The sequence below is a fragment of the Penaeus chinensis genome, chromosome 27, assembly GCF_019202785.1.
Source record: "Penaeus chinensis breed Huanghai No. 1 chromosome 27, ASM1920278v2, whole genome shotgun sequence".
NCBI lineage: Eukaryota > Metazoa > Arthropoda > Malacostraca > Decapoda > Penaeidae > Penaeus > Penaeus chinensis.
Window position 1 is genome coordinate 2,034,670 of NC_061845.1, and position 12,500 is coordinate 2,047,169.

Sequence of the window (12,500 nt, forward strand, 5' to 3'; positions counted from 1 at the left end):
ACGTGGGCATGACAATAGAATATGTGGGACTGAAAGAGGAACATTCGGAAACCGCGAATGTTCCAATGAAGGATAGTTATACTTTCGTTGATTTACTGGCAAAGATTGCAGTGCGTGTTGGAGAATTTGAAGGGGAAGGTGCTAGAGGGTGCGATAAAGAATGAGGTTGGGGAGGTGGTGTTGTATCAGGAGGGGTGTCGGGAGGTAGAGGGTCTGGGGAAGAGGGTACTTGTGACATGAGGGTTTCACGTGTGTATCCAGGAGGGAGTGGAAGGGATAGAGGGGATAGTGGGAGGGTTAATATAGGTGGGGCTGGAGTCAGGGGGAATGGGTTTTGTTGGGATGGGGTAGGAGGATTGGGTGTAGGGAGAATATGAGTAGGAGGAGGATGGATATCGGCAGTCACTTTGAGTGTGGAGGGAGCGGGAGTTGTAGAATTTGAAGGTGGATGAGTATTAGTTTGGGACTCGATTATGTAGTTCTGGATATCTTCAAGAGTTTCTGTAGTGGAGTTGGTTGGGGAGTATTGTGAGATAAAGGTTTTCTTGTGAGGGGGGGAAGAGAAGTCTGGTGTCTGAATAGGGGCAAAGGAAGGTGGAGGTGATTGTGAGGTAGGGGAAGAGGGGCTGGAACGTTTATTCTGTCTGCTGCGGGTAGTGCGGGGAGGGAGAGGTGTTGGGGCTGTAGTAGAGATTGGGGTGTCTGGATTTAGGATAGCAAAAGAATTTGATTGGGTAGAGATTGGAGTGTCTGGGTTTAGGATGGCAAAAGAATTTGACTAGGGAAGGTAGGAGGTAGAAGAGGGGAAGTTAGATGGAGGGGAGTTGGGTTTAGGAGAGGGTGTAGGAGCTTGGGAGGTAGGGGGATTGACAGAGTGAGCGACATTACTGGAGTAGGGGGTAAGAGAAAAGCCTTGTCGACGTGCTTCCTGTCTGGCTTCACGTAGAGTGAGTCCAAGTCTGAATCTGAGAGTTGCTACCTCAGACTCAAATTTGTAGGTGGGGCAGCCTCTATAAAATGCATTATGGGGGCCGCCACAGTTTGCACATGTGCGTGATTGTGCAGAGCAATTTGATCGAGTATGGCCAGGTTGGGCACATAGCGGGCATCTGGCTGTGGAACGGCAATGTTTGGCAGGATGTCCTAAATGCCAACAATTTTGGCACTGACGAGGAGGAGGTTGGTATGGTCGGACAGGTAGGGATTCCCCACCTATGTAAACATTAAAGGGAAGGTCATGTCTATGGAAAGTAATTTTGGCAATGTTGATGGATTTCTTACGATTTCCTCTGGGAGGAATGGAGTAGCATTGTACATATGTTACATCATAGTCTGTGAGACAAGCGAGTAAGTCCTCTCCACAATCTGACCATTCTTTGTCATGGATTGGGCAATCTGTTGGGGAGATAGAGACAGTTCCAGTGCAAGTATTGAGGGTTGGATGAGGTTCTGTAGGGATGGGATTACCACATAGATCAGTTAGTTTTGTTAGTGCTATAGCTTCGTTTTCAGTTGTTACTGTGACGAGACGGGAGTGGTCGCGTCGGCTACGGAAAGAGACTTTGCCTACTTGTTTTTGGAGGCATTGTTGGAAGAGGAGGGTGTTTTGAGAGTAGGGAGCTGTGGGAGGGATCACGAAAAATCGTTCCCATTTAGCTGGGCTAAATAGAGTATTTAGGATTCTTGTAGAGGTAGAAGTGCGGGGACGTGTGGAGGAGGGAGTAGTGTTGAGGGGGGTAGTGTTACGGGGAGGTGGGCAATAAGGTTGTAAGGTAGTAATAAGGGGAGATGGGATGCTTGATGAAGGAGGTTGTGAGAGTAAAGGTGTTGAAGTTGAGCATGTTGGGAGAGTAGAAATGTCTCCTGGGGGTTGGTTGTTGATTAGGGTTGATACTGTACTAGTATGCATTGATGATGGGGGAGTTGTTGCAGTGTTCGGAGCCTTTGGTCAAAGGAGAGCTGGGATTGGGGCTATTTGATAAAGGGGCAAGCCTCATTGCCCTTAAGATTGGGGTTATGTCTTCATTATTGGCCATGATAAGCCTGGAGTATGTTGGGGGAAAAAAATAGTCCACCCCTCAGGCTCCCCTTGAGGGGTAAGGGCCAGGTATGGCAGGGGAATACCGTGCCCATGGTTCCCTCAGGCCGTTCAGGACTGACTTTCATCCTTTCAGCACGGCTCTCACACCTTAGGAGGTGGATAGTAGAAGGGATTGATGAAGAAACTGAAACGAAAAGTATGAGTGGGAAAAAAGACTATGCAAAATTAGTTGAGTCGATGGCTGAGTCCCAAGGTTGAGGAGTTCCCCATCATTGGGTCTCAGTCTTCGTCTCCTAAGCCCCCCACGACAACAACGGGCAAAGGATTGGGGGAGAGATATACGAGTGTTTATTCTTAAATTCTTGGTTAGCAAGTTTTTCATAAACATAAACAATAATCACTATCTGTTGGATAATAGATAAACTTATTAACTGTCTTTGTTTAGTAAAAGACCGAAGTTTGCTACATTGATGCAGAAAGAAAAATTTTCATCAGTGCTTGCTTGATAATTAAAGTTTGCACGGGAATGTTAAAACAGAAACATCATTTTATATTTACTTAGGACATACATATAAACAATAGAGCTGGAATAAACTGTAGTATAACAAAGGGAATTTCCTCATAGAGAACAATACTATTAACATTTGCAAAGAATGGATTTTTACACATAATGCATTTGCAATATGGAATCAGAGTGGACTGCTTCTCAGGGACAAAAACGTTTTCTTTCAAATTTTTCATTTTTTTCCAACAATGCTATCATGTAACCAGATAATCATTTCATTTCCAGACTGTATATTCCCTTATATTTCAAAAAACTTTACTCCCTTCATCATCAGATCTGAGACACATCGAATTTTAACAATTCCTTAAGCCGGTATACTCTCTGGGAACTGTTCCTTTTGTTGGAGAGAGGAACCGGTGGCAAGCATTGTTCTATAACCAATTTTATCACAAAATATAGGCACATTTAATTTCCCACTCTCTTTTAAAATCCAATTATAAATCTCTATATGAAACAAACTGAAGGGAAAATGGAATTCACAGATTTGTTTAAAGATGTAGGCATGTTTACAGTCAGAAATATGAAGCATTTGCTTCTTCTGTGCATGTCAGGAAAAAAATAGACATATGTATAAACAATATTTATTCTACAATAATACATTAATGTATTAATCATATATTCCATGAATAATATAAGAAAAGTGGTTGATTTTGAGGAAAAGAAAACTAAACATGACAGGTAACAGCTGCATTTTCAAAGCAACACGAACAGCAGAAAATGAAATATCAATTTGATGAAAACATTCAACTGCATAAAGAATTCTTAACAAACAAACAAACACATATAAATTTGCCTCAACCTCCAGTCACAGGAGACTCCAATTTATATACAATGTGCCACAATCTATCACATATTGAATATAACGTATCCCTCATCCTCTTGTCATCATTTTACTGCTTCTTGCCCCTCATCTTCTGTTTCGAACCCTTGGCCACTCCCTTCTTGGCACCTCGGACCAAACTGGTGAACTGACCTTGGAATTTGGCCTTTTTCCTGTGTGGGAGAGATAAACAGTTAGTAGAGGCAAGACTCCATTCAGAATAACAATGTTGGATACCTTCCTGTTAACTCCTGCAAATCTTTTTAAAAGCTGTGAGCCAGAACAAATCTATATTACAACTGCATGAATACTTTTGGAAAATAATCACTAGATATTATTGAATAAACAAAGAAGTTGTCAAAATGGAAAATTATTCTTAAATCTTAACTGAAATACAGTAATGAGCAAGAGCAACGCTATCGAAAGACACCACTTTCTTACCTCTTATTAAGTCTGTCTTTGGTGAACTGCACATAAGCATATGGCATAACCTTCCCCTTCTTCATCATATCTCCCTTTGCCTTCTTCATGCGGAAATCTGAGCCGTAGTCAAAGCGTTTCTTCTGTGCTATCTTCTTGCTGTTTACATTGCTTGGGCCCTTTCCAGACACCTATAGGGAACAAGACATGGTGTCAGAGAAAACCATGAAATGGACTTAGTACTAAGAAAAGCCAAATACTAAAGATTAAACAGGCATTATGATGAAACAAAAGATAGTGAACTCTAACATAATATATATCAAGTCAGAAACACTACATAAATCCAGTATACACAAAACAGCACTAGTGAGAAATTAACGAAATCAAAGAGTCCGTTTTCCTACCTTATTGGGGGGTTCTTCATTCTCTTCTGAACCCTCACTCAAATTCCTCTTGCGTTGTTTAATCTTGCCTTCCTTGACACCTGCCTTCATTTCCAAGAACTCGTCAAGATCCTCCATGAATTCTATATCTGTGGGAATCAGTTCATGAAAGGAATTTCCAGTGTATGAGGGAATAGTGACATTTACCAGAACACCTGATTTCAATGCTCACTGTAGAAGCAAAGGATCCAGCAAATACAAGTACACAGAAAATAAAAAAAATCCAGTAATGAGAGACCCTGAAAATAATCCTCAGTAACTTACTAGAAGACCCCATCTTCTCCTTTTCCTTCTTCTTCTCATCTGGATCAACGATGATGATGCGGCCTGTATTCTCGTCCACCTCAAATCCACCTGTACTGCCCTCTTTAGGACGCCTGGCCTTCAACTTGGGTCTCTTGGAGAGCACTGCTTGGCCGGCCGTTGGGTCAAGGAGATCCACAATGTTGTCCTGGAATAAATGTGTTTGTATTTTTCATTCTACCAACAAATTCTCTTCTCAGCTACTCTCTCCTTACTAAAATTAATCTTAAAAAAACTTGTGACACTGATATCAAAATCCTTTAAGGAAATAATGTAACTACTATGAAAAAAGTTTTAAGTAAACAAATAAATAAAAAAACAGCAATAAATATAATCACAACATTACTGGAATAAAGATGCAGAAGGAAATAACTACCTCGTCCTCTTTAATCCAGGCTTCCTTTAGCCCCTTCTTCTTAACTTCTCTCTTTCCTTTCCTTCCACCTTTATTGTCGTCGTCGTCATCATCACTCCTGTCATCATCACCCGAGTCGATCTCCGCAAGAATCTCATCCAAACTGGGGGACGTAAAAGGAAGTGAAAAACCTCAGCTCTTAAACCATTGGCACCGGGTACATGAACTGTCCACGGAGCTTATTTGGGTTTATCAATTTTGTTTACACAGAGGTAACTCCACAAGAGCTTAGTCAGGAGTGAGATACTTGTCCTACCTGATTTCACCTGGTTACCCTATTCCTTTAATTTTCAAGAAAGAAAGGTTATTCTTATTATACTTTTCTTATTATTGTCATATCATCTATTATAAGTATTAACAATAATAATTACAATAATAATAATAATAATAATAATAATAATAATAATAATAAAAAAATTACTATGTAAACAACATCTAACAAAACAAAAGCCTAGAAGACAACGCAGCAATGTCCACGAAGAATAAATTTCTGTTTTGCTAGGTTAAAAAAAAAAAAAAAAAAAAAACCTATCTAATAACACCATACCTTGGTGGAATGGCTCCTCTAACCAAATCTTCGTCTTCACTATCTTCTACTTTCTCTCCCTGCTTCCTCCTAGCTTCTCTCTCTCTCTTCTTCCTTCCTTCTTCCTTACGGAGATTGCGGATTCGCTTCTGTAAGATGCCGTCTCCCGGTGGTACCATTGCTGTAAAGAAATATATATGCTGTATATATGCTTTGCCTATTGCATGTTTTTTTGTTTTTTTTTTGTGAGAACACACATACTTATATAATCAGATATTTTTTCATAACACATGCACTAAAAAATCAACTGCTTGTCAAAATGGGCCGTTCCTTTTTAACTGTTTGATGTTATTACTTAAACTAGTGGAAATAATCTCAAAAACATCCTAAACACATATAAAATATGATTCTGAATACAAGAAAGAACTTGTACTAAATTGAAATTACAACCAATTAGTAAAGTAGTGAAGCCTTATGCCCATATATAGCTGCTATCAGTCCAGAGGCTATAGGTAGTCAGCCTTCATTTTCTGAAACTCACTCACCCATGAGGCGATCACTGCCAAACTTCCTCACAAGTCTGCTTAGAATGTCACGCATTCTTCTGCGGAATTTGCGCTGGGTTTCCGGGTCTATTTTGCAGAGGGTCTTGAAGATGTTCTCAAAATAATCAGACATGACAGGGACTGGCATAAATGAGAGAGTAGCCAAGAAGAAGGACAAGCAAGCTCCCACAATCTCTCTGGACTTGCAAAGGCAGTTGGATGCACATGTTGTTCATCAGAAGCTCTAGCACATCCTTTGGGATGATACCTATTCGCAGGAAGAAAATTAAGATTAATAGCATTCTCTACACACATTTTCATAGAACTTCTAATAAGGATATATAACTATTATGAATTAAATATAATGCAAATAAACTTGAAAGTCTGTCTATGCCTTGAATTTATATAATACACTAATATGGATCATATCAATCATTCATAGAAACTGAATAATAAAAAAATAACCAATGCAATATCGTACTCTGACAGAAAAAAATATGCAGAATACCTACTTTTAAACTGATATGTGAGGGATGTGATGGCAATTATGGAATTCTTTGCCAGAGCAGGAGAGCCAACCAACCCTGCCAGGAAGAGCTTCATGCTGTGCCGTACCGTGTCTTCTGGGGTACACTGGCAATGGGGATCAACATATAAATCAGCTACATGTGTACAAGTTAGAAGTGACATTAACTCATCATTTGGTGTTCAAACGGTTTACTGTATACCTGTACAATTCAACAAACTATCCAATGATTTGACATTTAACACCAAACCTCTCAACAGAACATCAACTACCTTAATAAATCATTATTAAAATCAAGTTATCAAAAAGCACCTTTCAAAAGAAAATAAAAGAAAAAAAAGAGAGACTTACTTGAAGTTGCTTCTGGATGGTGGTACCCACATCAGCCAGGAGCGCAAAAGCTGCTTTCCGTGTGGCTGTGGACATTCCTTTGCCACAGCACATGACAGTCTCGGCAACGACCTGCTGTAGGAAAGTATCTCGCTTCTCCTCCTCCATATCAATCTTCAGATTCAACAGAACCTGCCTGATGCACCTCAGCCTTGGTGCACGTGAAGGTGGGGAGGCAGCTGTGAGAGACTGCAGGAGGATTTCATAGAGCATCTTTAAGGTTATTTGTGATGAACTGTGAGCTGCTCTCTGTTCCCACACTGAGGAGTTCCTCTAGGAGTCTGTAAGCTGCTTTCTGTTCCTTGTGGTTCACTGTCTCTGTGAGAAGTGGCTTTACCCTATCAAAGAATTTTTCAAACGATTCAATTTCCATGTAAGGAAGGAATGCTCTAACCAGATCAAGGAATGCCTGCTTCTTAAAGCTATCTGTCTCTGCATCATACTTATTCATAATTAGGTTTAGAAATTCATTACACTTGGGTTTGGGTACAATTTCTAGGTACGTTTTAATTGTTGAATATGCAGCCAATCTCTGGCTTTGATGAATCGTGGGTTCCTCCGTCCCTCTGTCAAATTTGCCCCTAACCTTTGTCAAGTATACATTAAATAGTGCTGGCAAGTAATTCTTTGAATATGTGGCTAACCTGCCTGGATTTTCCTTGTTATCATTAATCAGGTTTCGCATTGCCGCCATGACCTGAATCCTCGTATCATCACGGAACTTAATGTGATCACACAGGACGCGGGCAAACTTCTCATTGCTTAAAGCCTTTTCCACATCCTTGGCCTTGTCACAGAAACTAGGCAGCAGGCCCCATATCTGGTTTTCTACTGTCCTGTAAGTTTTGCTAAGGAGAGATTTCCCTTCGCCTTTCTCTTTCAGTGCATTTAGGATGACGAAACACTTTCCAGCCAAGTGCACAAAATAGTCCTCAAAGTAAGTCAACTCTGTATTTTTGACATGTCTCCTCAGAAGAGGGAGAACCCACAGGTGCTTTTCATCCTCAGCAATGTCGCCTGTGATCTGCAGCGGCACAACTGACATCAGGGCCTTGGGTCCTAGACCTTTAACAGCAGCGCCAATGCAATGCTCAACATGCGGCCTGACTGGGCAGTTCCAGTCCCTCACCAGTGTAACCAAGTTTCTCAAGCATGGCATCATCAGATCTGGGAAAAGAGGGCCAATAGTGCTGAAACATTTTGACAGGGTTTTAAAGACATAAACCCATGCAGGCTGGTACTGCAATGACATGCCTCCCTCAATGGCTTGGTAAAGGGTTTGCACCTGAAGTTGGAAATTTTCAGTTGCCTTCATTTCTTCACTGCACTTTCCTATGCTTTCCTCCAGCAGTGCTTCAAAGGATTCAAACACCTGAAAAGATAACAAAGCATTATATACATGGGTTTCTAATTTGATAAACTTATTTTCTGCCAAGAGCCTTTGTTTCATTTACTCTGAGGAACAGATGTGCAACATAAAATTTACCTTTGAATGAACATTATTGTGCTCACTGCACCAGAATGGAACAAGCTGAACAATCCATGTTGTTATGTACTTCATTCCCTCTTCTTCATCAGTCCTGAAATAAGAACACATTATATGAAAAATAAATTCAATACCTACACACACACTCATAACAGTCTTGGGAAGTAACTGGCCAAAAATGCTTATTTTCTTAATCAAGATACCTTTCTTCTTTATCTTACCCAGGCCTACCCCCCCCCATCCAAAAAGAAAAAAAAAAAAAAAAAAAAAAAAAAAAATCATCAACAAATAGCAGACTTCAAAAGGCTACTCACCTAAAGAGATTCAAAAGCGCAGCTGTAAGGACTGTGATCCATGCACAGGCAGGCTGAGAATCATTCATGCTTGGTATAACTGCTGCCAAACTGCCTGGTACGCCACTGGTGCCTGTGGTGAGGGCCGTGATCAGGGCTGCATTGGTCCCTGACGGGAAAACCTCAGAACTTGGCTTGGACACCATCACACTGTAGAGGGCTTGCATGGCGCTGGCATTTATAAGGGCGTTCCCGAGCTGCATCACTGATAGGATGCCCTCACATGAGCCCTGGGGGGAGGGAGGAAGTAAAGCATGGAATCTTTGAGAAGCTGCTACACTGAAAAGTCAGAGCAGGCTATGTGGTTGAATTTTGGCTTCCTCAGACTTGATCTAAAAACTTTTAACTCTGCAACACTGTTTTTAGGAAATGGAAAATGTATATTTAGCTTTTATTACTATTCTTGTGATAATGCCTTTTGCCAATATATGGCAGTATCCATTTTCTCCGCAAAGCCTACATGTTACCCAATCCAATTCATATCAATTTATCAATAAATGAACATTGCAAATATAAATAAATATATAAATTTAAACAAATATATAACTATACGCACGCACGCACGCACGCACGCACGCACGCACGCACGCACACACACACACACGCACACACACACACACACACACATCCCCTCAAGGATTCAGCCCCCAATCAGTACCTTCAACTGCTTCCGCGGAAAAGATTCAATGACTTGCCGGAGCAAGACCAGGAGGTGGAGCGTCGTCTTGGTGTTGCCCATCTCGCTGGAAGCCCTCAGCTGCGCGTTGCAGAACTCGGCCACCTCCCCTGCAGCGGGGTGAATCACCTTCTCGTCTCCTTCATCCAGCATGAAGCAAGAGGCCTTCAGGACAGCTGTGACGTCATGGTGGGCGGCTTTTCTGACCTGCGGCGAGTTTTGTCGGCATCAGTCATGTGTCATGCGGGATATTCACGTTCATAGAATGTGTCAAATAACAACCTGACATAACTAAGAAGAAAAAGAAGGTAGAGAAGACAATGAAAGAGAAGAGGCAGAAGGCGATATATTGAAGAAAGGCAAGCATATCAAGGAGAGCAACAACAAAAACGACAACGATAAAAGAGGAAAAAGAAAGGTGACATAAAGAATGAAAAGAAGAAAAGGAAAAGATGAGGAAGAGGCATAAAAGAAAGAAAAAAAAGGGGAACACCTAAAAAATGAAATACAAAAAGGAGAAATAATGAAGGTAAGAAAAAAGAACAGGAGACAGTAATTGAGAAATGGAAGTAATAAAAATGAAAAAAAAAAGGAAAATACAGAGAATCAATATTACCTTTGGCTTATCATAGACCGTGAAAGCCAGTATTTTCTGTAGCAGGTTGTTGGTATAGGGGTATGACCACTGGTCTCGCATCTGGGCTCGGAGGAGAACCGACATGGACCCAAGAGCCTGTCGTGGAAAGAGAAAATATAAGCAATCTGATGAAGAGCTGAAATTAATCTCATAAGTACATCACGTTACATAATCCAATACAAGAGATAAAGAGCCTTAAAAACAAGAAGAGGAAAATAATAAAAACTATTATCCCCCCCCAAAAAAAAAAAAAACAACACTTACATTAACAAGCAGGCTACCATTGCCGGCCTCCTGATACAGTGTAATAATATGATCCAATCTCTTAGCAAAGTCACCGAACTTGGCGCGTAACACTTCCACTTGGACGCGACGGATCACCTTGGCCATGAGGGCAAGGGTCGCACTGACGTCCTCCTCACTGTCGCTGATGCCCTCCAGACTTATCATCTGTGGGGAACATGGTAGTTGGTAAAAGGAATGCCTGGATATTGCAGCTGCGGGAAAATGGGTTGCAAAATCTAGTAAGACATACAGAAGTGAGGGAAGAAGAGAAATAAATGAGAATAAGAATGAAAAAAGAAGTGAATGGAGGGTTGAGAAGAGGACGGGGATGGGGATAAGGAAGAGGAAATAAAAGAGAATCAAAGGTGGAGGAGGAGAAAGGGGAGGGGGAGGGGAGGGGGAGGGGGAGGGGGAGGGGTAAGGGTAGGGGGAGGAGGAGGAGGAGATAGACGAATAGAAAAAGAGCAGAAGGGAGAGTAGCTCACTTTAACAAAGGCAAAAGCTTATAAAACTATAACAACATATCTCTATAAACATAAAAGTTCTTTCATAGTAATAAATTGCAAACGTGCTACTTACTAAGGCACAAAAATAAGATGTTGATGTTTCTGGCATGCCTGACTCCCTCATATACTCTTGAGCAGCTGCATGGATAGCCAACATACGGGTATGTTGCTCTGAAGATACACTGAAGTCCCGAAAAAATCTGATGGAAAAAGGAAAAAAAGCTTTATGATAAGAGAGAAAAATATAAATCAGATATGAAAGCTGAATACAAGATAAGGCTTGGGCATACTAAAGGTAGTGCTAGAAAACAGTATTTATCACAACATACCAGCCATGCCATCATTACATGCCATTAGCAATGAAGAGCTTGACATATACTTGATCTAAGATATCAGGGGAAGCTTTTGAGACTTAACCCAATGTCGCCGGGGAAAATTACTAAAAAATGGGGAAAATGCTGTGCTCATTTTCTATATTTTTTGTGAAATGTCTCTGCACATAGATGGCTCTGCTAGTGCTTAGCCACAAAGAAGTCAATTAGTAGACCTTGTGACCTTACATGATTTGAATTGGCGGGAAAATTTTATTTTTTACTAGTGCTATGAATATCGATGGCGTTAGTTTTATCATAAACATTATAATTACTATAATGTTATAAACTTTAGTAACAGCAAAATAAGACAATGTAAAATATTTTTGTAAATCAATGAAAAGGGTAAACGGGCGAGACAGTCAGTACTTGTAATTGGCTCATTGGTGACTTAATACAAGTGTAGCCATCTATGTGTAAAAACAATCAAACAAGTTACTCACAGTGGGCATAGCACATACGCCGTGCACATCGACATTGAGTTAAAGAAAAGGCCTTTGCTGAAGAATTTCTTTTTAAATTATTTCCAAGTATTTTACCTGGCATAAAGTCATTCCATGCTAGAAGGTGGCTATTTACAGAAGACTTTTTTGACTAGGGCTACCATTTTTCTGCCATTCTATACTTGATGGTTGTATTTTGAAACCGGTATAGAGTGAGTGAGTGAGTTTTAGGGAGGTTCTGTCCATTCTAATGTCAGGAACAGACATAGGAAGGAAAAGGTCTCAAAGCTTGTAACAATCCACAAACAATTCATTAAACACTAATGAGAAAAACCTTATATATGACAGGCCAGTAATATAGTAATGATTATGACTTTGCTTTTAGTTTCAATGTACTTACAGTATTTCAGTCTTATTTCCAATTCTTAGTATTTGGCACAGAGGTCAAATACCATGACTTCAGATGCCCATTTTTCACTTATTCTAAAGTATAATTCAAGCGAGTAAAGTGACCTTACTCTGATATCTGTACTAGATGAGAATAAAATGGCAGAGAGTGGCTGTTGTTGCTCCACGCCCAAAATGAAAAACTGATAATAATAATAATAATAATAATAATAATAATAATAAGAAGAAGAAGAAGAAGAAGAAAAAAAGAAAAAGAAGAAAGGATCTGCTAAAGAAGAAAATGCTTTTCTCAATTTTTTAAATGCAACTTGTTTTATTTCTAAAATTTTAATAGTTCCTAA

General features: G+C 40.3%; 1 protein-coding gene across 1 annotated transcript in view; it reads right to left on the bottom strand.

The window, feature by feature from the left end:
• Window positions 1-3,175: 3,175 nt before the first annotated feature.
• The window catches only part of LOC125039504 (RRP12-like protein), an 11,900-nt gene continuing 2,575 nt past the window's right edge, over window positions 3,176-12,500 (bottom strand). The window contains 17 exon segments of the mRNA XM_047633527.1: window positions 3,176-3,599; window positions 3,868-4,037; window positions 4,251-4,378; window positions 4,554-4,740; window positions 4,969-5,110; window positions 5,555-5,714; window positions 6,079-6,289; window positions 6,291-6,346; window positions 6,591-6,711; window positions 6,956-7,204; window positions 7,206-8,366; window positions 8,481-8,574; window positions 8,795-9,063; window positions 9,492-9,716; window positions 10,126-10,242; window positions 10,411-10,596; window positions 11,011-11,137. Coding sequence (XP_047489483.1) covers window positions 3,497-3,599; window positions 3,868-4,037; window positions 4,251-4,378; window positions 4,554-4,740; window positions 4,969-5,110; window positions 5,555-5,714; window positions 6,079-6,289; window positions 6,291-6,346; window positions 6,591-6,711; window positions 6,956-7,204; window positions 7,206-8,366; window positions 8,481-8,574; window positions 8,795-9,063; window positions 9,492-9,716; window positions 10,126-10,242; window positions 10,411-10,596; window positions 11,011-11,137 — 3,706 coding nt within the window. The 3' untranslated portion in view covers window positions 3,176-3,496.